Source organism: Setaria viridis, chromosome 8 (genome assembly GCF_005286985.2).
Source record: "Setaria viridis chromosome 8, Setaria_viridis_v4.0, whole genome shotgun sequence".
Taxonomy (NCBI): domain Eukaryota; kingdom Viridiplantae; phylum Streptophyta; class Magnoliopsida; order Poales; family Poaceae; genus Setaria; species Setaria viridis.
Window position 1 is genome coordinate 37,480,753 of NC_048270.2, and position 22,438 is coordinate 37,503,190.

Here is a 22,438-nt window from a genome sequence, read left to right on the forward strand (position 1 = left end):
ACCCTTCAGCTCTACGGGAGGGAGGCCGGTGCCGCTGGGCAGGCCGGTGGAACGGGCCGAGCGAGCGAACTGGGCCGGCAAGGGAAAAGTGGAGTGGGACGGTGGTGGCGCTGGGCTGCAGGGAGTTGGAGCTGGGCTGAAAGAAAAGGAGGAGGAGGAAGAATGCAGCCCAAGAGGAGAAAGTGAAAGGAGAAAAAGAAAGATTTTGAAAATGGAAATTGAATTTGAGATTTCAAATTTGATTCAAACACAAACAACTAAAAAATTATGCACCAGCATGATTGCACAGTAAACTCCTATGGTGAATTCATTTAATTTGAGAAAATGCGAATTTAAATGGCTAGAAATTTAAATGACATCCTAATTGAGCAAATTTTAGTGAATTTAAATTCTTTAAAATTTTGGGTGTTACATCTCAAGTTTGACCAAAATTATAGAGAAAATTATAAAGATTTATGACATCAAATAGGTATACTATGAAAATATAATTGATGAAGAATCTAATGATACTTAGATGACATCATAAATGTTCTTATATTATCATATAAATTTGGTCAAACTTGAGATACTTTGACTCTCCAAGATTCTTGGAATGACTTACAATTTAGGATGGATGAGTAATAAATGATAAGTTTCATGTTATTCCTCAAGGCTAATTGTCTGAAAACTAATTCGATCAACTTCAGAGCTTTGATGAGAAAGAAAACATCTCGTTGCTGAAAATACAATTGAGGTTCTACAAAAGAGTGACACTTGGAAAAATCAGACAGGTTATTAGCAGAGAGGTGAAATGACTTTCGTTAGCCGATTTGAGCGGAAGAGACAAACTAGTCGGATTTAATGAGACGGGGTCCCACTTAGCTGGTCCATAAGCTAGGATGGAGGTAGTATTTTCCTAAGCATCATGTGAATGTCCTATTAACCTATACTAATCGCATACTTTGAGAACAATCCATAAGTTAACAAAAAAATTGGCCGTCTGTCCATGCTGTCAACCTAGTTATAACACTATACGATATAATTCAGATGGAGATTGCAGCCACACACTTGGACGACATCCATCGGTTTCTTCCCAACTTCCATGCTACCATGCACGAGTTAGTCAGCTTGCCACAGCAGACAGTGGCACATACACCACCAACCCCTTCCGGCTTCCATCAGCATCAGCAGTCAGTCGAATGTTCTCCATCGTCAGGGTTAACTAAAGTAACACAATGTGTTTTGCATTCGATTTTTAACCTAGAATTAAAAGATTGGTGCGCGGAGGCCTTGTGTTGTTCTCCATGTGCTACACAAGGAGACTGAACAACAGCATCCCCGACAAGTCCTCGTCATGAATAATGCCAGAAAACGGCCGGCGTGCTCGTACGATGCATGTCCTATATTTGCCGACGTTTTTCTCATGAGTACCGGAAAAACGCTGGCACGGCGGCACCACAGGAACCAACAACCAGACCAAGATGGAGATCAACAAAGCATTCGAGAGTTGCATCCACGGAGGCTGCCGGGAGACGATGTGGCAGCCAAGCTTCCTTCTGTGGCCAGCAACACCGTCCTTGTTGTCGACGCGGTAGCGCCATGAGCCCATGATCGGTCATGGAAATTGGAAATAGGCATTTCTAGGACTCGTCGGTAATGCAGTCCGGCCGTGGAAATGGACCTATTTTTAGAGCCGTTCGTCTGCATGGCCGACCTCTAGAAATGAATTTTCAGTTCAGTCCGCATAACAAACCGGCGCTGAAACTTGTTGCCACCTTACCTCTACTCCGGTTCATCCATTCCGAGCTCCAGGCGTGCATTTGTTCTTGAGTGGGGAAGTTTCGCCCTCCCCGGTCCCATGAAAGTGAGGCCCCCTCCAACTGGCCTTGCGCCATGCAATTTCATTTATCCCGCCTCCTGTGCACCCCCACTGTGTTACTCGGCACTACCTCCATGGCTCCATCCCACAAAGCTGATGCAGCACGAGGAGTCTGCATGCATTAGGGTCGGTCGGCTTCAACTGCAGCCATCCACATGATGGTCTCGGCCACAGACAGTGGCACATAACCACCAACCCCTTGAGGCATCGATCAGCAGTAACTCGACAGCACAATAATGCAAGCGAGACGACACAACGTGTTTTGCCATCTCCATTCCCCAACAAAAGATTGGTCCGGGGCCATGAATGCCAGAAAACGGCCCGCGTACCATCATGCATGTCACCAATTGTGTATATAAGCGCTGGCACGGCTGCACCGCAGAAACCAACACAACCACAGACCATCTTTCAAAAAAAAAGAAAAAAAAACAACCACAGTTATTCGAGGTATTCGAGGTTCGAGCTAGAGCGGCGTCAGCTTGCATTGCTTCGAGCTAGCTAGAGAGGCCGAAACGATGGCAGCCAAGTTTCTTCTGCGGCCTGCAAGGTCGTCCTCGTCGTCGTCGCGGTGGCCATGATCGGCCTCCTCTTCTCCACTACTGCCGGTGAAGCTAGCTAGCATCCTCCATGGCTCCATTATCGACATTTGATTTTATCCCCGGGTAGATGCAGGCCAGTTTTGACGTACGTGACACCATCGCTTGTCTAATGCAGGTGCAAGGGAAGCGGTGACGACGGGGCCCAGGCGCAGTGCAACCCCCGGGTGTGGCCGCCGTACGTCTCGCCGGACTGCGACACCTGGTGCTGGAACCAAGGTCACCCTCAGGGGCGGATCTGGGTCACGGGCTGCAGCCCGGGGCGAGGCCCACACGCAGTGAAAAAATCTTTCATAAAAATAGCATAAAAAGTCTTTTAGGCCCATTAGCCCACCCCGAGAAGAACTTGACCCAGCAAGACAGCCAGTGCAACTGCCTGCTGATGCCCCGGCCGGTATGGCGTATGCCATTTTTTAAAAAAAAAATTGCTCCATGACTGCTAGTCTATGCAAAGTAAATAAGTAATGACTAATGAATATTTCATTTCATATTTTCAAAAGAGCAGGAAGTATTTGAGTATTAATTTGCAATTGCAACATTTCATAATCATAACTTAATCTAGTACTTTTCTACCTTTAATGTTCTACTATTGTTTGAGTGTATTGGTTGAACACTTGAAATCTAGGGAATTATATAATTATTTATATTGTTTGAAAAATATATTATATCTAATAATGTATGGCTAGTAAAATTTTAAACCTTATATTAATTAGTCCGGGATGGAGCCCGTTTCTGGATCCGCCACTAGTCACCCCGGAGGCTACGTCAAAAGTGACGTCTGCTCCTGCAACTCCGGCAGCGGCGATCTCGCTGCTGAAAGCTAGACGATCGCTGCACGAAACGATCGATCGAGATGATCAATCAGTAATCCATTATATATGTATCAACAATCAACTGTACGTATGCGAGGGCGTGCTTGCATGGAATAAAACTTTTGCTTGGACAGTGTGTTTCCAAGTGAAAAGGCTACTGTTTCACTTTTTTTTTCCCGGATGGATGGGCTGGGCTTGATACACTGGTGGAAAACGGATCTTTAATCCCGGTTGCTGAGGTCAAATCTCCCAAAAAAATTCATTCGGAACTAATTTATTGAGACAAAAGGGGTCCTTTAGTCCCAGGTCATCCACCTGGGACTAAAAGCCCCCTATAGTCCTGGTTGGTAAAACAAAATTCGAAAAAAAAAGCTGTGCACGCCCGCCAGCCGCACCCTGACGCCTCGGCTCTGGTCTGCCTCGCTCCACCCCACGCCGCCGCCTGGCTCCCCCACGCGCCAGCCCTGCCCTCGCCCCGCTGCTGCTCCTCACTCCTAGTGAGGGGCGAGCAGAGGGGTATGGGGAGGGGCAGCAGGGGAGGGGGCGGCCACCCACGCCGGAGAGGAGGAGGAAGGAGGAAGGAGGAGGAGGAGGAAGGAGGTCAGGAAAGACTTGGTGTTGGAGAGGAGGAAGGAGAGGAAAGACTTGCGTGTGCAGTGGTGGAGAAAAATACTTGGCACTGTAGAAGATAAGGACGTGCGCGCGTGGAGACCCGTGTGCGGCCTTGTGTTTTGTCCCGGTTTTGAAATACCAACCGGGACTAAATCTTTTCTCCTGGTTGGTGTTTCCAACCAGGACAAAAGGCCCCTCAAGGCTTTTTTTTTTGCACTGGCCTTTGCAACCAGGACTAAAGGAGCTCCCCTTTTGTCCCGGTTGGAAATACCAACCGGGACTAAATCTTTTCTCCTGGTTGGAATTACCAATCGGGATTAAAGGGGAGCCTTTAGTCCCGGTTGGTGTTTCCAACCGGGACTCCAACCGGGACTAAAGGGGCTCTTTAGTCTCGGTTGGTGAGCCCCTGCTAGTGGTTGAGCTTTAGTCCCGATTGGTGAACCTTTAGTCACGGGTTAAATATTAACCGGGACAAAAGGGGTGGATGGAAGATGAGTTTTCTACCAGTGATACTTGATGGGTTTGCCAGTTTGATGGCCTACTTATTAACTAGTGCCTTCTCCATTTCATTTTTCTTTTTAAAAACAAGAATTTGAGCAGGGGTGGGTTTGGGAGAGATGAGGAGTAGAGCAGTAATGTTCTGCTCTATTCAGTTTCCAATCCAATGAACAATGAGGTTTCATGCTTCCTCAAGGCTCGTTGACTGAAAATTAAGTCAATTTAAGGTTCTCTACCAGCCACAGAGCAAAAAAAAAGTAGGAAAATCAGTTTTTCATTTAGTACATTTGAAGTTTAAGCCAATGAGAGTTTTATGTTCCTCGTGGCTGACGGGCTAAAAATTAAGCCAAATTCATAGCTTGGTTCAGCAAGAACCATCTCGATGCAGATATACAGAGTGAAGTTTTTACAAGGGCCACGGAAAAGTACTAGCAATCCTCTTGTGAACTACATACATATTGAAGATGAACTACATATATAATTTGAAGGCGTACTACACTCAACACTTATGTGGCCCATCGATTTTGGATGGGTTGGGCTTGATGGGTTGGGCTTGATGGGTTGGACGGTTTGAAAGCCCACTGAACTAGTGTCTTCTCCCTCTTTTTTCCCCCTTTTTTCTTTTTCTTTTTTAATTTTTAGCACAAGATCGGTTTTTCCTATTGGCATAAATTCAGATAGCTGAAGCAAAAGATATGTTAATCCTGAATAAATTATGGAACAATCATAATAAGCAACCAAAAATTATATGCAGAAGTGTGAATGCAACATACAGAATATAACATATGATTATTTGAATTCAATTTAGGAAACAATTATTATACTACACTAAATATCTTGATAATACTACAAATTTTCTAAAATTAAACAAAATTAGAAAAGCATTGCATTAATTTACCGTTATCCATTCACATCCCAAAATAATAAATTGTTGCTGCAAATTATGCTAATAGTGCATCACGCTATACATTGCTTTGTCGAGATATTTTCTTTTTACATGGTCCTATGTCTCGCTCTTTGCGTCCTGCTGTCACTAGCCTTTTTTAGGAGTGGTACGATGAGATGGAGTCAAGGACGACTGCAATTCAAAGAATGATCAACACGCTGGATACACACTGAGCCTGCCTCAGTGCATGCATGTATTCAGAAAACCAAAGAAGACAGAAAATAACATGTTCATGAAGCATGCAATTTAGCCCAAAACAGACAGACTATCCCACCTCTCCCCACTCCTGGCCCAATGGAGAAATGGCCCAATCTGGCGATTCTCTCTACTCCTGGCTACTCAATGATTCACCGTAACCCACCCAGTCCGAGGGGCACAAGTCTTCCCCTCCGTTCCTTCTGCAGCTCGAAGGAGAAGCCTATGCGATTGCTGCCGGCGGGAGCAGGTGCTTCGGCGGCGAGTGGCTTGCCGCAGAGGGCGTCGTTGCGCCGCGCAGCACCCTGTGTGCGAGGGAAATGTCCGCGGGCCCGGGTGCACGGAGCAGCGGAGGCTAGCTGCCGGGCGGCAGGACAGCCATGGGCACACGCTTCACGGCACGGCCATTCTCCCTTCTCTGTCTCTCCAACACGGCAACAAACCTGTAATTTTGCAGGAATGCATCACGCCAATAGCTGAGTCGTGGATTGAACAATTGGTAAGTTAATTCTTCGGAAAATTGGTTAGTTAATTTTGCCAAGTTGACATCCTATTTCAACATATAAGTGATTGCACAAAAATTACATATTATAAATCGGTACTTCAGGCTGTCAAAATATCACATTTGAAAATTTTGAATACCCGTAACTCAAATCGTGGGCTCGCCCCTGAATGCAAGATGCTGCGTGCCTTTGGATCCCATAGATAGATTGGTGTTACAAAGCCTATTTGGCAGTGACTGTCATTGTGTGAGCTGTCAATAACAGTGTTGCTCGATTTGATGGCTTATCCATGCACCGCCTCAGACATAGCTTGTCTGCTGGCCAAAACGATCTTCCATCCTAAAAAAAATCGAGAGACCCAGGACTAAAGGTGATCCTCAATAAAAAACTCATTCGTGGAGACACCTTTAGTCCCAGTTGGTAAGTCCAACGGGGACTACAAAAGAATTGCATCCCCTACTCAGTCAGATATGCTGTGTAGGTGAGATAATAAGGAAGCTATTGGCGAGGCTTGATGTCGTGGGTTCGAATCCCACACACCGCGCACGCTCATATTTCGCATGAAAAATCGCATGACTTTATGACTTGCGACTGCGCGTGTAGGGAGCCTCCCGAAACTTTCTAATATTTTCTTGGTGCAAAACCCTTTAATCCCTGTTAGTATTAGCACAAGAAGGAAACATATGAGGAGGGGAGTATAGTAATGTTGTGCTCTATTCAGCTTGCAATTCAATGAACAATAAGTTTTATGCTTCCTGAAGGCTGATTGGCTCCAAACTAAGCCAATTTAATTAAGTGCTTCAAATTTGAACAAAGAACACTGGATTTTCTACCAGCGATTCGTGTAGGTGTAAACTGTAAAATATCGTAAGATAATCCTGCTAATTTTACGGTGTTTTAGAAAAGAGAGGCATCCCTTGCTGCTGAACTAGTACCTAATGGATATGAACAGACTACGCTCGTTCCGTACGGCCAATTAGACCACTTGGTCCGCCGCTCCCTTTGATCACCACTAATTGGATACGGTAAAATGCATTCAGTGTGCAGTTTATTAGGTATAAAATATCTCAAAACCTATATAGAAACTGTCACAAGAAATAAAATTATCATCTTTTTTTACAAGAAACAAAACTGTTATGCAATAAAATGTACTTATTGGGCAAGACAGGTCCACCAATCATCATGTCCAAACAACCCCATCCTGTTGTCGATCTGGCACGAGCAGCAACCCACCGACACAGGTCCTGATCGATCAGGGACCATTGGCAATCAGTGTGGTGCAGGACAACCGCTAGAAAAGGACCAGTGTCGGTGGATGACAACCATTTGAATTTTTTTTTTAACTTTTCCCTTTGTAAAGATGATTGAATCTTTTTACATTTAGTGGGACGAACTTGATCCTTATTATTAGATATACTTGTAGCTTGTAAGGTGATGAAATCTGGGCAAATTTTGTTTTGATTTTTACAAAAAAAAAATCAAGTTGCTGTTGCTGCTGGTTCTGTCTATATAAGCATGCTGCACACTACGCCACTGGCTCGAGCATCACACTGAAAAACACGCACGGACACACGGACACACCCCCTCCTCGCCATGGCTTCGTGCAAGCTCTACTCCGTCGCCCTGCTCGTCGTCATCCTCGCCGCCGGCCCGGCGACGCGGCCCGTCTCGGCGGCGTCGGCGCACCTCCACTTCTACATGCACGACGTGCTGACGGGCCCGTCGCCGACGGCGGTGCAGGTGCTGAACGGTCCCCGGGGCCACTTCGGCGACACCGTCGTGATCGACGACGTGCTGACGGAGAGCGCGTCGAGGTCGTCGTCGGCGGTGGGGCGCGCGCAGGGGCACTACATCTGGGCGTCGACGGGGAACCCCGAGCTGCTGGTGACCATGAACGTGGTGCTCACCTCGGGACCCTACGCCGGCAGCTCCGTCACCGTCGTCGGCAGGGACGACATCGGTGCGCCGGTGAGGGAGCTGTCGGTGGTCGGCGGCACGGGGAGGTTCAGGATGGCGCGAGGGTACGTGCTGTGGAAGACCGTCAGCCTCGACCACCCCAACGCCGTGCTCGAGCTCGACGTCTTCGTCGACGCCTGAGCTAGCTGAACGCTGGCTACTGTGTCATCGGCGCGCGTCCGACGTGGCAACTTCCTCTCACCGGGTGACACGTGTTGGAATGAAATAATTTACTTGCCGTAAATAACGTCATTTAAGAATTGAGGTACTAGTTGTTTTCTTTATGAAAATGGAGAAATAAAGGAAAATAAACAGTTTGATGTATCTCCACGTGGATATATATCATGTTGATACGCATGAGTCCCAACTAACCCAAGCATCCGATGCTTCTAACCATCTGTAGGCATTCAGTTTGCATGAGTAGTTTTCTAGCAACCGACTAGCGTACCTTCCTAACAAGTGATGAAACCTTCCTCTTATTTTTTTTATTTGAAGAAAATTACTCCTGATTTCTTTCAAAATTGAAACTACTTGTATTAGCTTTGGTTGGGCAATTATGGGAATTAAGATGAATGCTGATCTTTTTTTGAGAGAGATGAATGCTGATCTGATCATGATCATCCATATAACTTCCACCACTACCGCGTGGAAATACAATTGTTATTACCAAATGATGAATCAGTGTACACTAAAGAAGAGTTAACCCTGTTGTCTATCACATTACAAGATCTCTGTGTACAACTCAGAGGTGTGGTAGTAAACTAGTGTCCCATAGTGAAACTGACTTGGTAATCATGCATGGGAAAAAGGCTCAATCAGAGATGCACTACGGAACCAGACACTTTGCCGAGTGCCACAAGCACTCGGCGAAGACACGAAAACACTCGGCTTTACCGAGTGTAACACTCGGCAAACAGCACACAGCAAATTTCCTGTCGGCAAAGACTAGTTTGCCGAGTGTCAAAACGCGAGCACTCGGCAAACATTTTGCCGACGGTCAAAAAACACTCGGCGAAAAGATGTACTCGGCGAAATACGCGCTGACGGCGTCGGGGGTAACGGCGGGTTTGCCGAGTGCCAGACGGGAGGCACTCGGTGAAAATATGGCTTAATACGATGCTCTTGAATAGTGTATAAACAAAATTGTGTATGGTTTTATATTTCCTCCAATACCTCAATGAACATACATCCAGCACTAAGTGTTGTATGACACTCATTTTGCCCTGACGAAGCAACCACCGGCAATACCTCAATGAACATACATCCAGCACTAAGTGTTGTATGACACTCATTTTGCCCTGACGAAGCAACCACCGGAGCAAGCCTGTTTCAGAGCTTCTGCATATATATGCTCAGGCTCAGCACTTGTGCGTTCGTAATGGACTGAGTGCCAACTAATCCAGGCATAGGATCGTTGTGACCATCTGTGTACATTCAGTTGGCACAGGATCCTAACATCACCCAGATGCCGGAGCTCGTCAGTGGCGCTTTACCAATGCAAGGGAAGAGTAAGCTAAAGCTTGTGCGCTGACAAGTGTTGCCGTCCGGTATAGTGAACGGCGCAGTAGGCGCAGGCACATACAGGATGTGGCATTACAAACACAAGAATGAATTAATCGGCATTTCACAGAGTTAGAAATTGTGGTTTAAACATTGCTACCATCTCCATTGACTGAATCATTTTGAAGTGGCATGCCATAAATTCGTGGTGAATAAATGAAGAAATTTACATATAGCCTTGTCATTAGTTGTCCAACAAATTGATCATCAAACAATTCAATCACTTCCATCTACAAAAAGCATAAGCAAAGCAACAAGATTTACACCTATAAAATGGTACTTCATAGCTACACGTTGGATTTTGGAAAATTGTTGCCATCGCTTCTTTATCCATATCTCCATGAAACACCACATATTTGTTTTATGGCAAAGTTCAAAATTTCAAGCCCCATTTGCAAGATAATTCTTGTGATTGACCGGATCAACTTGGAGATGATTAAGTTGCAGAACAGATAAGATGATGCAAGATATGGACCTACTACTACCAAATGAGATCTACAACACAGCCATGGTCCATGTTGCAGCCTTGCTCTGACTAAATGATGCACAAAGAACTGTCGAAGTCTCTTTGGTCTCCTCTAATGTCTCAACCAGAAATGAGACCCCTCAAAGCAACATGGTAAAATCTTTCCCTTCAAGCAGCAACCTGAAGCTGTACTGAGGTAGATATAGAGGTGAATTCCCCTCTCACGAAAATGGCATGCCTCTCATGAAATTTTTTCGGTGGTGGAAGTACTAACACGCATACTCAGCTATTTCACATGAATTGGCACCAGCTAATCAACACAATGTCGCACGGTGTTCCTGTGAATGTGATCATCATATCGGTGATCGTCTGAACTCTGCAGAAAGATTCCCTGCATCTAGGTACATTCAGTTTATACAGGAGTGCACCTACAGCACGATTGAAAAAAATAATTTGTAGGATTGTCCCGTTTTTTCTAGGGGCGGGTGAAATTACCACCCACACTTACAAAATGGGGGGCTACTTTAGTATCCGGCCTATCCCTGAAGAAACATTCACCCCATAGCCCGTCCCTGCAAATGATTCTCCAGGGCCACGTCACGGGGCGACCCGTCCCTAGAAATGGGCAACAAAACAGTCACCTGAGCCTTCTTCCTCCTCCCAACAGCACAGTCACTGGTCGCGGGAGGTGCTGCCCGAAAATCGAAAAAAATGGAAAAATGTGGGGGAAGGTTTTCAGCTTGGTTTCCTTGGAGTTTGAGTTTATAGGAGGTAAGTTGATGCTAATTTCTTATCTTTTTTAAGCTTATTGCATAGGTTTTAGGCTCAAATGGAGTTCCATATTACCTCTAGATAGATCTAAATCTTCAAAGTGTGGATTAGCCATTTGGAGCTCCATTTATCTCAAACTTTTGGATGAAGTTAGGATATTAAGATTATCTAATCGTAGCTTCACGTTGAATTTAGAAAAATTGTAGTATTAAACTCCACATTAAATAAAAACTCCGAATCCATAATTTGTTGCCATGGCTTCTTTATCCGTATCTCCATGAAACACCACACATTTTGTTCATTCAAACTTCCAAATTTCATAACCCCTTTGCAAGCTAATTCTTGTGGTGCGCCGGATCAACTTGCAGATTGGAGATGGTAAATGTTTCAGAACATATAGGATGACACAAGAGATTGACCTACTACTGCCAAATGAGATTCACAACACAGACATGGTTCAAGTTGCAGCCTTGCTCCGATAAATTGATGCGCAAAGAATTGTTGAAGTCTCTTTGGTTGCCTCCAATGTCTCAACTCGAAATGAGATCTCTCGAAGCAACATGGTAAAACTTTTCCCTTCAAGCAGCAACCAGAAGATGTAGTGAGGTAGACATATATATAGAGGTGAATTCCCTCTCACGAAAATGGCATGCATCTCATGAAGTTTCCGTTTGTGGTGGTGGAAGAACTAACACGCATGCTCAGCTATTTCACATGGACCGGCTCCAGCTGATCAGCACAATGTCACGGTGTTCCTATGAATGTGATCATAGGTGATCGCCTGAACTCTGCATATAGACTCTGCATCCGTGTTCACTCATTCAGTTTACATGAGCGATGCGGCCTCAAAGCTCAAACAGAGTGATGGAACCTGGTGTGGCATCAGAAAATATCCCAGAAAGACCCAGAGCAATCTGGTGCGTGAATTACCGTCTCCTCTGATCATCACAGATATGGTTCTCTTGACAGTGCACTGAAGTAGCTAGGCAATGCAAGTCTCTGTCGCCCTGTCCCTGATTGTTCAGCACCTCGTTATGGCAGTGCATGATCCTTGCCGGTTCAGAATTCCAGCTGCTGGTCTCCTCATTTGCCGATCCAGTTACAGGAGAATCTGTAACCTGAGCCGGCATGAAAAATTCCTCCGCCGCGATCCAATCCAGTTCCGCCAATCGAATCAATACTGCAGTGACCAATCAATCAGATTATCAAAGTAAACTGTTTGGTGGAACTGACAATCTTGATTTGTTTCCATCGTTTCACATGCTTGTCAAATGCAAAACGACTCACCTTTCTGATGACTGTTCAAGCCCAGAATAGCTTGTGGGCTGGAAACCTGTCTGATGGAAACAGATAGTTCAGAGAAGCACGGATGACTGTATGAACAAACGGTATGGAGCAGTCAGTCCGAATAATTTTGGCATGGTTGAAACAAACAATCCTGAATTCCAATCTGAATAAGTGAATATCTATGGCCTCCGGCGTCCGGGCACGCGCTGCCGGTGGCGCTCTCGACGGCGGCCAAGCTAGTGAGCAGCCCTCCTGCCGCTCTACTTCGCCGGAGCCGGCGGAGCACCGCGCCACGGCCTCCGGCGTCGACTCTGTTTGTGACGAGGCAGAGCGCCTTTGGCCTCTCCGCTCGCGATTCAGTCGATCTGTGCCTCAAACGTCGGATCGGACGGCTCCTGGGTACCCAGGTCCACCCCCGGGGGACGCGAGGGACGCTGCATCGGCCTCACGCCGCGGCTCGCCGGAGCGCCGCCGAGTTCCGGACGTCTCTGGCTTCCCTCCCTCTCCTCCCAGCCGCCGGAGCTCGCACCGCGCACGCCTTTGGCTTCGAGTATCCTTGTGGCAAATATCGCGGACTGCTTTCCCAGAGGGACCCTCCAGAGAGAAGGGGAGCGTGATGGCGTCCGGTAAACCTGAGAATTCCTCCGTAACCTACCAGTGGCCACTAGCATTAGCAAACCCCAACACATGGATCATCGTTGGCCAAAGCTAAAGTGGCGCTGCGAAACACCGCACATTTTCTCCCGTCGAACTTCGAATTCCGAGAACTCCATTACAAGATAATTACTGTGATTCTGGACTTTTGGAGATGATAAATGTTTCGGAACAGATAGGATGACGCAAGAGGTCAACATGCTGCGTCCAAACGAGATTCACAAAATAACCATGGTTCAAGTGGCAGCGTTGCTCCGACAAATTGGCGCGCAAATAGTTTTTGAAGTCTCTTTGCTTTCCTCTAATGTCTCAACCCGAAATGAGATCTCTCGATGCAACATGGTAAAATTTCTCCCTTCAAGCAACAACCAGAAGCTGTAGTGAGGTAGATATATGGAGGTGAAGCACTAACACGCATGCTCAGCTATTTCACATGAACGGATCAACACAATGTCATGGCGTTCGTATGAATTTGATCGTCCGCGGACAGAGTCCCTGCATCCATGTACAATTCAGTTTGCGTGTGCAGTTGCTGTAGCTCGCCAACATTGGATGAACTAACCATATCGATCTGGGAGCGAGTCAGAACAAATTTCATGAGCATTTTTAAGCAAGCTTGAAGTTGCTAATTTAGCTTCAGAAACATCATTGTTGCTTCCGGTTTCAGAGAGTTCTCCTTGGTGTGGACCTCTTCGCTGGCCTCCTCGCAGAGTCCAGAGGACATGGACAAGCTCGCCAATCCATGCACCTTCAGGATCTTATTGAACTCGAACTGCACCTGGATGAAATAGGTGTTCATGCCCCAATCCATGCTCGCTTCTGCAACAAAAGATGAGGAACAGAGGAAGACGAACAGGACGGGCATAGGCATCAGTCGGCCCATATCAAACAGGGGCGCCGCGCGATGGCATCGCAGAGTAGCATGTTCTCCGCGGCCTGGCCATGGAGCAGAGGAAGCAACGGAGCTCATGTGCTGACGATTGTTCCCTGTGGGTAAGTTAATGACGGCAAAGTATCTGCACAGCCACATACACTAAACTAAAACAGGATGTCACACTATGAACACGAGAATGTTCGCCTTACCTCCTACCGTTTGATGAACAGGGACAGGGGAATTTTAAGGAATTAATTTGAGAATAAATGGGAAAAGAGAAGAGAAATTAAGATGGGAAAGCCCAGAATGGACCCCTTTTATTGAAAGATCCAGAATTTTTCTGATCCAAATTGACCTAGTATTCACTCTCGGAATTGACCTAGTATTGACTCTCACAGTCCATCGGTCTCCATAGAAATTCTATCTGAATCTTGTTCTTGCGATTCGCCGATTCGACGGCTTTACATTTGCAGATTAAAGATGGCAAACGCTTCAAGGTGAACATGAACTAGCTAAACACTACTGCAACAAAGTATACTTCAACTCTCGTTTTGAGTTTATGCTGTAGCCTTGCTCCATGCCCAAAGGATTGTAGTAGCTTCTTTGGTTTCCTCTAATATCTCACTCGATCAGCGATATAACTGTAAACCCTCTTTAATCTACTCTGTTATCTCAATCGATCAATAAAATCCTCTCAAAAGTATCACGTATGCTCTAATACTCTCGACCAGAGGCCCTAGCTATATCGGCTGGCTGCTGCGTTCGGCTTCTGGCTGCTGCGGCAGAGAGCCGAGCAGCAGCAGCCAGCTGCAAAGCAGAGGCCCATGATACGTATAGTCAGAGTGTGGGTCAGGGCCTCGGATGGGTCACATGCGTTTTCTACCAAATGATCAGGACAGTAGCATCCCTCTGATAAGGGAACATCGTTTGTCCATGTTTCCTGGGAGCTCTGTTCCTACGGTAGGCGCAGGGACAGACACGAGGAAAAAGAATCCACACCATCCGTACCCTACTACTTCAACGAAGGCAAAAACCATGGGCAAAAAAACTAGGTCTCAAGTGCGAGTACACGAGAACTATAACATTGGTAACCATCTTGGGCATAACTCAGTGAACATGTCCCCTAGCATTCAGTTAACGGATACAACAGTCACCGTTATCGACAGGTTTTACATAACGTTAGTCACTTGTTAAGCAGCTGGCTTGCCCTAACATCCAGAGACCCATCAGCTTCTGATCTCTCACCCTAAACCAAAGCTTTGCCCTGCTCGGCTGTGCTCTCCTGGTATCCAAAGCTTCCACCTCCGGCCCCCCAAAACCAAGAGTTTCTGCCTCTTACCTACTGTGCCACAGGTGCTAGCCTGACGACGTCCCACGGCACCCTGATCACACCGCCATTCCTCACCTCAGCCTCCTGGAACGTCCTCCCGGACGCCTCGGAGGGGTGGGGGAGCTCCCTCCACTTCTCGATCCTGAGCTCAGTGACATCGACCACGCAGAGGCGGCTCTCCGTGGAGCTTTTACCCGGAGGGGCATGGAAGATCTTCCCCCGGCCGACCTCCTTCCCATCACCGTCGACCAGCGAGACGAGACGGCCAGGCTCAAACGAGAAGGACCTTGTGAATGGGCGGCTCAGCATCATGTTCTGGGAGAACTCGGCCGACGATGTCAGCTCACTGCTGTCTGGGCTCACCAGTCTGCCTTTGGATATAGCGTTCATCACCCTTGCAGGGGGCAGATAGCTGTCCTCCCCGGCACTTTCGGAGGACTCACCAAGATGGGGAGTAGCTGGTGTGGATGGCTTATCAGAATTCTCCCCCTCAAATGGCACTCCTCTTTCTTTTGCTATGCGAGCAAGCTTAGCTTTCCGATTGTTCAACCTGGAATTTACAGGAAAACGCCGTTACAAATAGCTGGTGATGGAAAGCCCACAAACAGTGTTGTAGATTTAATGGAAGTAATTTCAAAGGACAAATAACTAAGGAAGATTCACAGTTTTACCAGTTTTTAAGTTGTGATGCTGTGATCTCTGGGCCCTACAAAAGCACGGCCGTATTTTTCATGAATGAGAAATGCATATAGAGTAGTTAGACCTGACAAGAGAATGTTCAAGTGAAAGACCTATACCTGCATGCTCAACTTCTCTGACCAATTCTGCAATAAAACGGCATTCTTGTGCATATCAGGCTCATCTACTAGAGCCGTTTCTAGTTCATCTATTTGCTCATCGTTCATAATGGTCCGTTTCCTTCTCTTAGGTTGCCTGTCATCATACATACTAGTCTCTCCTTTCTCGTCTTCCTGGAGACCACTTTCTTTTGAAAGTTCCGGTGTTTTAAAATGATCCACAGTGCTGGATGCTGGATCGAGGTCCATTTTGCTGCGCTGGTATCCAGTATTAACACCAGAAGAGACAGCCGAGAAGCCTGCACTGGCTGTTCTTGCAACGCCAAGATGGACTAGGTCTTGACCAACTGCATTCTGCAGGAAACCACCATTTCTAGAGTTCTTTGGAGTCTCATCCGTAGCATTTCCCTCTAGCTTTGTCGAGGGTGCTGTTGTAGACACTTCCATGTTCTGCACATCCTGTTGTCACCAGCTACCAGTTAGAAACCAATTCACTATGAACCCAATCACCAGTGATGTTTAACGAATGAATTCAACTATGTGTTTACCTTCAGGTTATTCATAAAGGAGTCAGGAGTGCTTGCTTGTGTTGGCAAGGGCTGCTGCACTGGGTGCAAGTCTTCCTTGCTTTCTGATGGAGTCTCAGTATGTACCACCTGAAACATCTCATAATGAGAACATCCAGCAATTAAACACAGATTGAAAAAAGATTTGAAGAAAACTGCTACAGCAAATTGACCACCTAATGCAAGTACCCAAGCATTTAGCAACCACACAAGTAAAGAATGCTTAACGTATTGATGGCTAACAAAATATCTGTACTGATAAAAATGAGATTTCACTGCCAACAAAATGTAACATTTCAGCATTTTTGATAGCTATCTTATTCACATAATCATTGAGTGAAGAAAACAAACCTGTTGTGCAACCTGTCCAACTTGTGATTTACACCAAGTTTGTAGCTTATCAGAAAAATCACTACCAAAAGGGGAAACAGAAGCTTAGAAATACACACAAGGCATTCAAAGCATTACATTATCAAGCACACAATAAAGTATAATCAAAACTTGAACAATAAATTCAGGCATGTAAAAACAAGTGCTTAATCATCGATTGGGAAAACCTGGATACAGTATAAAAATTAGTAAAAATGACTTTAAGCACCTTAACAATTGCACGTCTTCCTCATTTAAGAAGTTAGGAATCAATGTTTTAGCATAATCAGACAAAGATCCTACAAAATCCATAGAAGAGGTTAGATGCAACATAATTGAGTACGTTTAACCAAAAGATAACTAGAAATATCAGAGCTACATTACCTAAGTTTATACAGACTTTAGTGGCCTTAAAATCATTAGGCTGGTCCACTGATTGTTTAGGGCTCCCTGACATCAAGTACTTTTGAAAGTTCTGAAGAAAAAGATCTCTTTCTTGCTCTGTTGACAGGACAATAGACTTTCTTTCAACAATGTCTCGCAAATTTGTAAAGCCCATAGAAAGTAAGAATAATCTAACCTTCACATATATTTGGAACAAAAACATGCAGATTTGCTATTATTTTCACTACACATGATGTTCTTGTCTGTGCATATGCCATTGAAGGCAGGCTAGGGCGAAAAGGGCATGAATAGTTAGCTTTAGCTTCAGTCAACGCATTATCAGAAGCTAACAGTGCCACCTCAACGGCACCAAATGGATCATAATCTAGATTTGCATCTTCCTCAACCACAGGTAGATTGACTGAGCACCAACTCAAAACAAACTCATCATGAGGAATTGCTAGAATCTGGGTCAGAAAGGGAACCTGCAAAATTGATGGAACAAAAAAGAAGCTGAAATAAAGCATTACCTTGGCTTAAAAAAGATTCTAAAGAAAATGCAAGAGTTAAAAGATAATGAAAGTAGTTACTCAGCAAAAATCTTACAGTGTTAGTCATAAAGGACGATCTGAAGTTTGAATCGTCAGAAAACACATCAACTAGACGCAATGCACTGATAAGCACAGATCCCATGGGGTAACTCTTATTATGAGAATCAGAAGTAATTTTTTGTTTTCTTCCAAATGCAGTCTTTAGCAAATTGAGAACCTGCAGTAATCATGCAAAAACTTTTGAGAATCTGAACATAATTTAGAGTAGCAGCAGATAGAGTCAACCCCAAGAGAACTGACCTCTAGAGCCAAGGTTTGCCCTAGCCGCATGCTGTTTGGGGAAGTGGCAACTTCATCGAGGTAAGATACACTTTCAGCTTCACAAAGTTGCAACAGCTGGAAAATTATCAAACATTTAATCAGTAACTAATTTTAGGTATGCGCTACTCCATTCCAATTATGAATATATCATGTGCTGTTAACATACAATAGAAAGTATCTTAGCCTTTAGCCTGGAAACTGAAGCAACAAGATCAGTTGATCCCTTCAAACATTCAGGAACAACTAACTTTAATATAGTGTGAGAAAGTGACAGTATGCCTCCGTTTCTAGAGAGTTCCTGCATTGAGTGATAAATTCATTTAGATGCCAGCTTCCAAGAGCACTGACTGTATATAACAGTATGTACATGCCAATACAGACAGCCTAACTAATAGTTTTAAAATAAAACTGCAGAAAAAGTGTAGCTTCACCAAAAACAATTATATTAGTGTCCACTTTGTGAACCTTCTAGGCACAGAAAAGACTAGCAACAGTAAGTACCATGTAAACTGCAATATCACTGACAGCGAGGAAAAAATCATAGTCAGCATGATATGGTGCTGTTTTAAACTTTATACCATGAAACGGTATAGGCGTATAGCATAGCAACTACTGATCTCCCATGATGCAGAAGAAAGGGAAATTGAACTAAGTATTCCTTTTTCCCATAGATAGCATAAAAAATTATGCCTTGAAAGAAAGGCCAGACCTTATTTTTTAAAATACGATCTCGAAACAGCTTTTGCTGACACAGCAGCAAAAGAAATTGCAACGATGTTTCACACTGTTGGCAGATGAAGTGAGCAAGGTGGCACTCCAAAGAACCAACAGGAACATCACTCAAGCCCATTGCTGATAATCTGATACTCAACAATCTAACATCTTCATGCAGACTATCAAAGGCCACGTCCATAAAAATATCAACCTGACCATGAAACATTAAATGTTAATTCAGAGACCATTGATTTGAGTTATAAGTGTTCATAAAGCAGATACACATATTGCTGAATAGCATGTTGTTGAAAGAAAAATATTATGAAAGAGTAAGTACACAAAGTGTTACGAAAAAGACAAAGGTGCTTCAATAGAATCTTTCTGAACAACATACACAAGCAAAAAGTTGAACTCACGGCAGTACAGCACATACATGGAAAATAGCCAGCAAAACTTTAGCACAAACTATATTTTCTTACAAGGCAGTAACGATTATCAAGGGATCTGTCATTACTATGTTACATACAATATGATATAAACCAGATAAACAAACTAAGTTTTAACAGCATCGCTGATGTGAAAAATAAGAAGGTACGTCTGTAGGTATACAAAATTCAAGCAGAATAACTCTAATGCACAAAAGTAGTCTCAAGTCAAACTGCAAGCCTTTCTGATACAGTTTGGATTCACAATTAACATGGCAGCCTGGAATGATCGCTGATTTGACTGAATCACTAGAATGCCACACACAGCTAGCTGAAAAGAATTTAAAATGGAACTCAAGGATGAAGTTAACACACAAAATTCATAGAGACGAATCCAAGAATCAACCTTGCTGCAAAATAAAATTTAGTAAAGAGAAGCTGCTCCTGAAGAAGGAACAAATAAAATTTAGCAGATCAGGAAGCAAAATAAAAGCAGCGCTGAATTGACATGGGGGCTAAAATCAACTTTGTCTCAGAAAAATGTGGATGGCAAAATTGATAAGTGTTTTTTTAGGATAAATTAACACATCACACTGTGGTCCTATGCTAAATGCACATGTTACCTTTGGATGTGCAAGCAGAATATGGACAAGTTCATGCCACTGGGAAGAGAAGTAACTTGTCAACAGATGAAGACTCGCTGCTACAAGTGATGCATGTACAAGCGGAGAAGCACCAACATTATTCTCCTAATTTAGAACAATAGCTGTTACCAGAATTAGTATCAAATATAATTTAAAGTGGAGCAAACATGACTGAACAAATATTATTGGTTGAACTTGTTGAAACCTTCTTTCTGTGAGCAAGAATAGAAAGTAGGAAGAATATCAAGTCCATGACTTGTTCGGATATCTTGACATCATCAAGAAGAACCTGCATGGAAATATAATGCACATGCATTAAGCTATGTGATCATCATCTGGCTAAAATGAATCAACCAGAAAGTAAAACTCCAAACATTAAACAAGTCAAGTTTGATTGGAAACAAATATTATCAATCTAAAGGTAACAAAGAAGCTCCGTTATATTCCAAGTAGCCTCGGACAAAAAACTTGAATTGGTTCAGTTTAAATCGTAATGAGAAAAATATGAAGACTTAGTTATCCTAGTATCCTACCAATGTGATGTGATTCATTAGCTAACTTTCAACATTGAATATAAAAAATCCTCAATGCATCAAAGTATGTAAGAAACATTATGATGGTGCCATATGCGAAACTTATGTGACATAGTGAAAGGAGTAACCTGCTCCAGTCTAGTATGGCGGGATGCTAGCTCAGACAAACTATGCAAAAAGCGCACACCACGAAGCACATAAGCCATATCCGAGCCTTGCCCAAGCTCCAAACATACAGCAAGGAGATGAAGAGGAAGTGAGGACACAAGTTTTTCCATGTCCACCTACAAGAAAAAAAAACATATGTCAGCGGACAGGCATTGCAATTTGCAACATACGTAAATATTCTAAAATAAGTACCTGCTTTGGACTTCCATCTTCTGTCTTGGACTGCAAAACAAAGCTGTCTGACTCCTTCAGCATCTCACCAAGTTCTTTAGTAGTCAGCCCACTAAGCTCTTCAATAGCAGACACCATGTCTATCATCTGAATCCAAAACAGCATGGAAATTCTAAAGATCCAACGAGGTCAAGTAAATTGTATTCTATTCAGTCAGGAAGTGGCCAACAATATGTATCTATGATATTTGCAAAGAATCTAATAAGAACTGAGATAGTTGATCCATTACAACAGAAAAGAAAAACAGTAAATAATCATTGTGTCATGTACAGTATGTTCATGAAGCACAGCTCAATAACATCTTTTGAGCACACTGCAATAAATTTTTAATCACTCAGTCTTCATTCCCTATCTATATAGAACAGGGAAAGTTTTAAGCACCTACCCAAAATTTACAACTTCAAAATTCAGAGTTATATTATATTAGGCAACAAATATCTTCAACAGAACTTTGGAAAACAGCTATTTCTGAACATTGCATTAACATCCTAAGGAATTTAATAAGAAATGCTGAGAAGTACAAGCTCTTCATGAACAGTACACTGAGCTAAATGAGAAATGCAGAAACTTGCATGAACTGATGCTGACACTCAAACCACTCCCATCCAAAATCTACGTGAGGCCTCTTCTCTCGGCAAGCTCAGAAATTTGTATGCAGGCACAGAGAATGTGAAAGGGAAGCGCCCATGGTACAGTGACACACTGACCGGTTTCTACTGGATTTAAATAGAAACTAAAAACCCCTTCAGCAGGTCAACTCACTGCTGTCCATTCTCATCTGCCATTGCAGGAAATGTAGGCAGTAGTTCCAAGCTACTACCTTGGAGCCATTCCAAGAGACAAACAGTTCAAAGGGAGTTCGAAGCTGCTCCCTTTTAGCCAGAATTGTAAAGAGCACCTACGAGCAACAAGCTAAGAAATGTAGATGGACATCAAATCCGGCTCAAAACCTCACCCCAAGCAAAACAAGCTGCCACTAGCAGGTACGCACGGCACCACCACGCAGCACGGGAGACCGCGGCGAGGCGGGAGGCGGATCGCGGGGAGGAAGGGCGACCCGGGCCGCGGCGGGGGAGGAGGGGACACTGACCTTCAGTCGGCGGTCGGCGGCGAAGCTGTGGAGCCCGAGCCGGGCGGATCTCCCTCCGCTCCGCTCCGCACCAGCCCAGCGGCAGCGGCGGCGGCAGCGGCGGGCGGCGACGGGAGGGAGAGGGCGTCGGGGAGGCTGGCAGCGAGCTGCGCTCCGGCGGGAGTGGAGGGAGGAGCGGCGGAGGCGGGGCTCGGCCGGCCGGCCGGCGAGGGAGAGGGGAGGGTGAGAGAGCACGAGGTGGGCTGATTTGTTTTGCCCCTAGGGCTGGAGGATGGGTTTATTTTCGGTTCGGTGGAAATCCGTCATCGTTTTGACTTGCAAGGTTGGGCTGGTAATTTGGAGGGGAGCGGAGGAACAACGGCAACAACTGCTGGAATAGCTCAGTTGGTTAGAGCGTGTGGCTGTTAACCACAAGGTCGGAGGTTCAAGCCCTCCTTCTAGCGAATTTTTTTTAAATTTGAAATTCGTTGAAACAAATTTAAAACATTGATTCTACTTTTTTTTATTAGCTCTTTTTGCTTTAATTATGCTAACTACCTCAGCAAGAAATACTTTAGCGATATATTTGCTTTTTGCTTAGCTACCTCAGCATTTAATGCATTAGCTATGTACCATGTTTGTTTGAAATTCACTGAACCAGATTTAAAACTTGGATTCTGCTTTTCTACTTTGCTCTTTTTCCTGTTATGTTAACCACCTCAGCATTAAATACTTTAGCTATATGTCA

General features: G+C 44.6%; 2 protein-coding genes, 1 long non-coding RNA gene and 1 other non-coding gene across 5 annotated transcripts; 2 read left to right on the forward strand and 2 right to left on the reverse strand.

The window, feature by feature from the left end:
• Nucleotides 1–7,546: 7,546 nt before the first annotated feature.
• On the forward strand, nt 7,547–8,300 carry LOC117866266 (dirigent protein 1-like). Its single transcript, XM_034750431.2, has one exon. The coding sequence runs from the start codon at nt 7,614–7,616 to the stop codon at nt 8,115–8,117; it is 504 nt and encodes a 167-aa protein (XP_034606322.1). The 5' UTR covers nt 7,547–7,613; the 3' UTR covers nt 8,118–8,300.
• Nucleotides 8,301–11,011: 2,711 nt separating this feature from the next.
• On the reverse strand, nt 11,012–13,100 carry LOC117833664 (uncharacterized). The gene is made up of 2 exons (XR_004635524.2): nt 12,061–13,100; nt 11,012–11,953 (listed from the first exon to the last, which is right to left on the reverse strand). It is a non-coding gene; the product is annotated as an uncharacterized lncRNA (long non-coding RNA).
• Nucleotides 13,101–14,667: 1,567 nt separating this feature from the next.
• On the reverse strand, nt 14,668–21,971 carry LOC117833275 (nodulin homeobox). Of its 2 annotated transcripts, XM_034712716.2 has the most exons (17): nt 21,712–21,950; nt 20,583–20,708; nt 20,351–20,506; nt 19,895–19,978; nt 19,669–19,794; nt 18,616–18,831; nt 18,073–18,204; nt 17,886–17,981; nt 17,641–17,802; nt 17,231–17,519; nt 17,035–17,151; nt 16,880–16,949; nt 16,633–16,693; nt 16,264–16,371; nt 15,716–16,174; nt 15,590–15,624; nt 14,668–15,468 (listed from the first exon to the last, which is right to left on the reverse strand). In XM_034712716.2, exons 2-17 carry the CDS (start codon nt 20,706–20,708, stop codon nt 14,928–14,930), a joined length of 2,778 nt encoding a protein of 925 aa, XP_034568607.1. In that variant the 5' UTR covers nt 21,712–21,950; the 3' UTR covers nt 14,668–14,927. The 2 variants fall into 2 exon arrangements, with proteins under 2 accessions (XP_034568607.1, XP_034568609.1); XM_034712718.2 differs by lacking the exon at nt 15,590–15,624 and having other exon boundaries at nt 15,303–15,468; nt 21,712–21,971.
• Nucleotides 21,972–22,080: 109 nt separating this feature from the next.
• On the forward strand, nt 22,081–22,154 carry TRNAN-GUU (transfer RNA asparagine (anticodon GUU)). The gene has a single exon. It is a non-coding gene; the product is annotated as a tRNA-Asn (tRNA).
• Nucleotides 22,155–22,438: the final 284 nt, after the last annotated feature.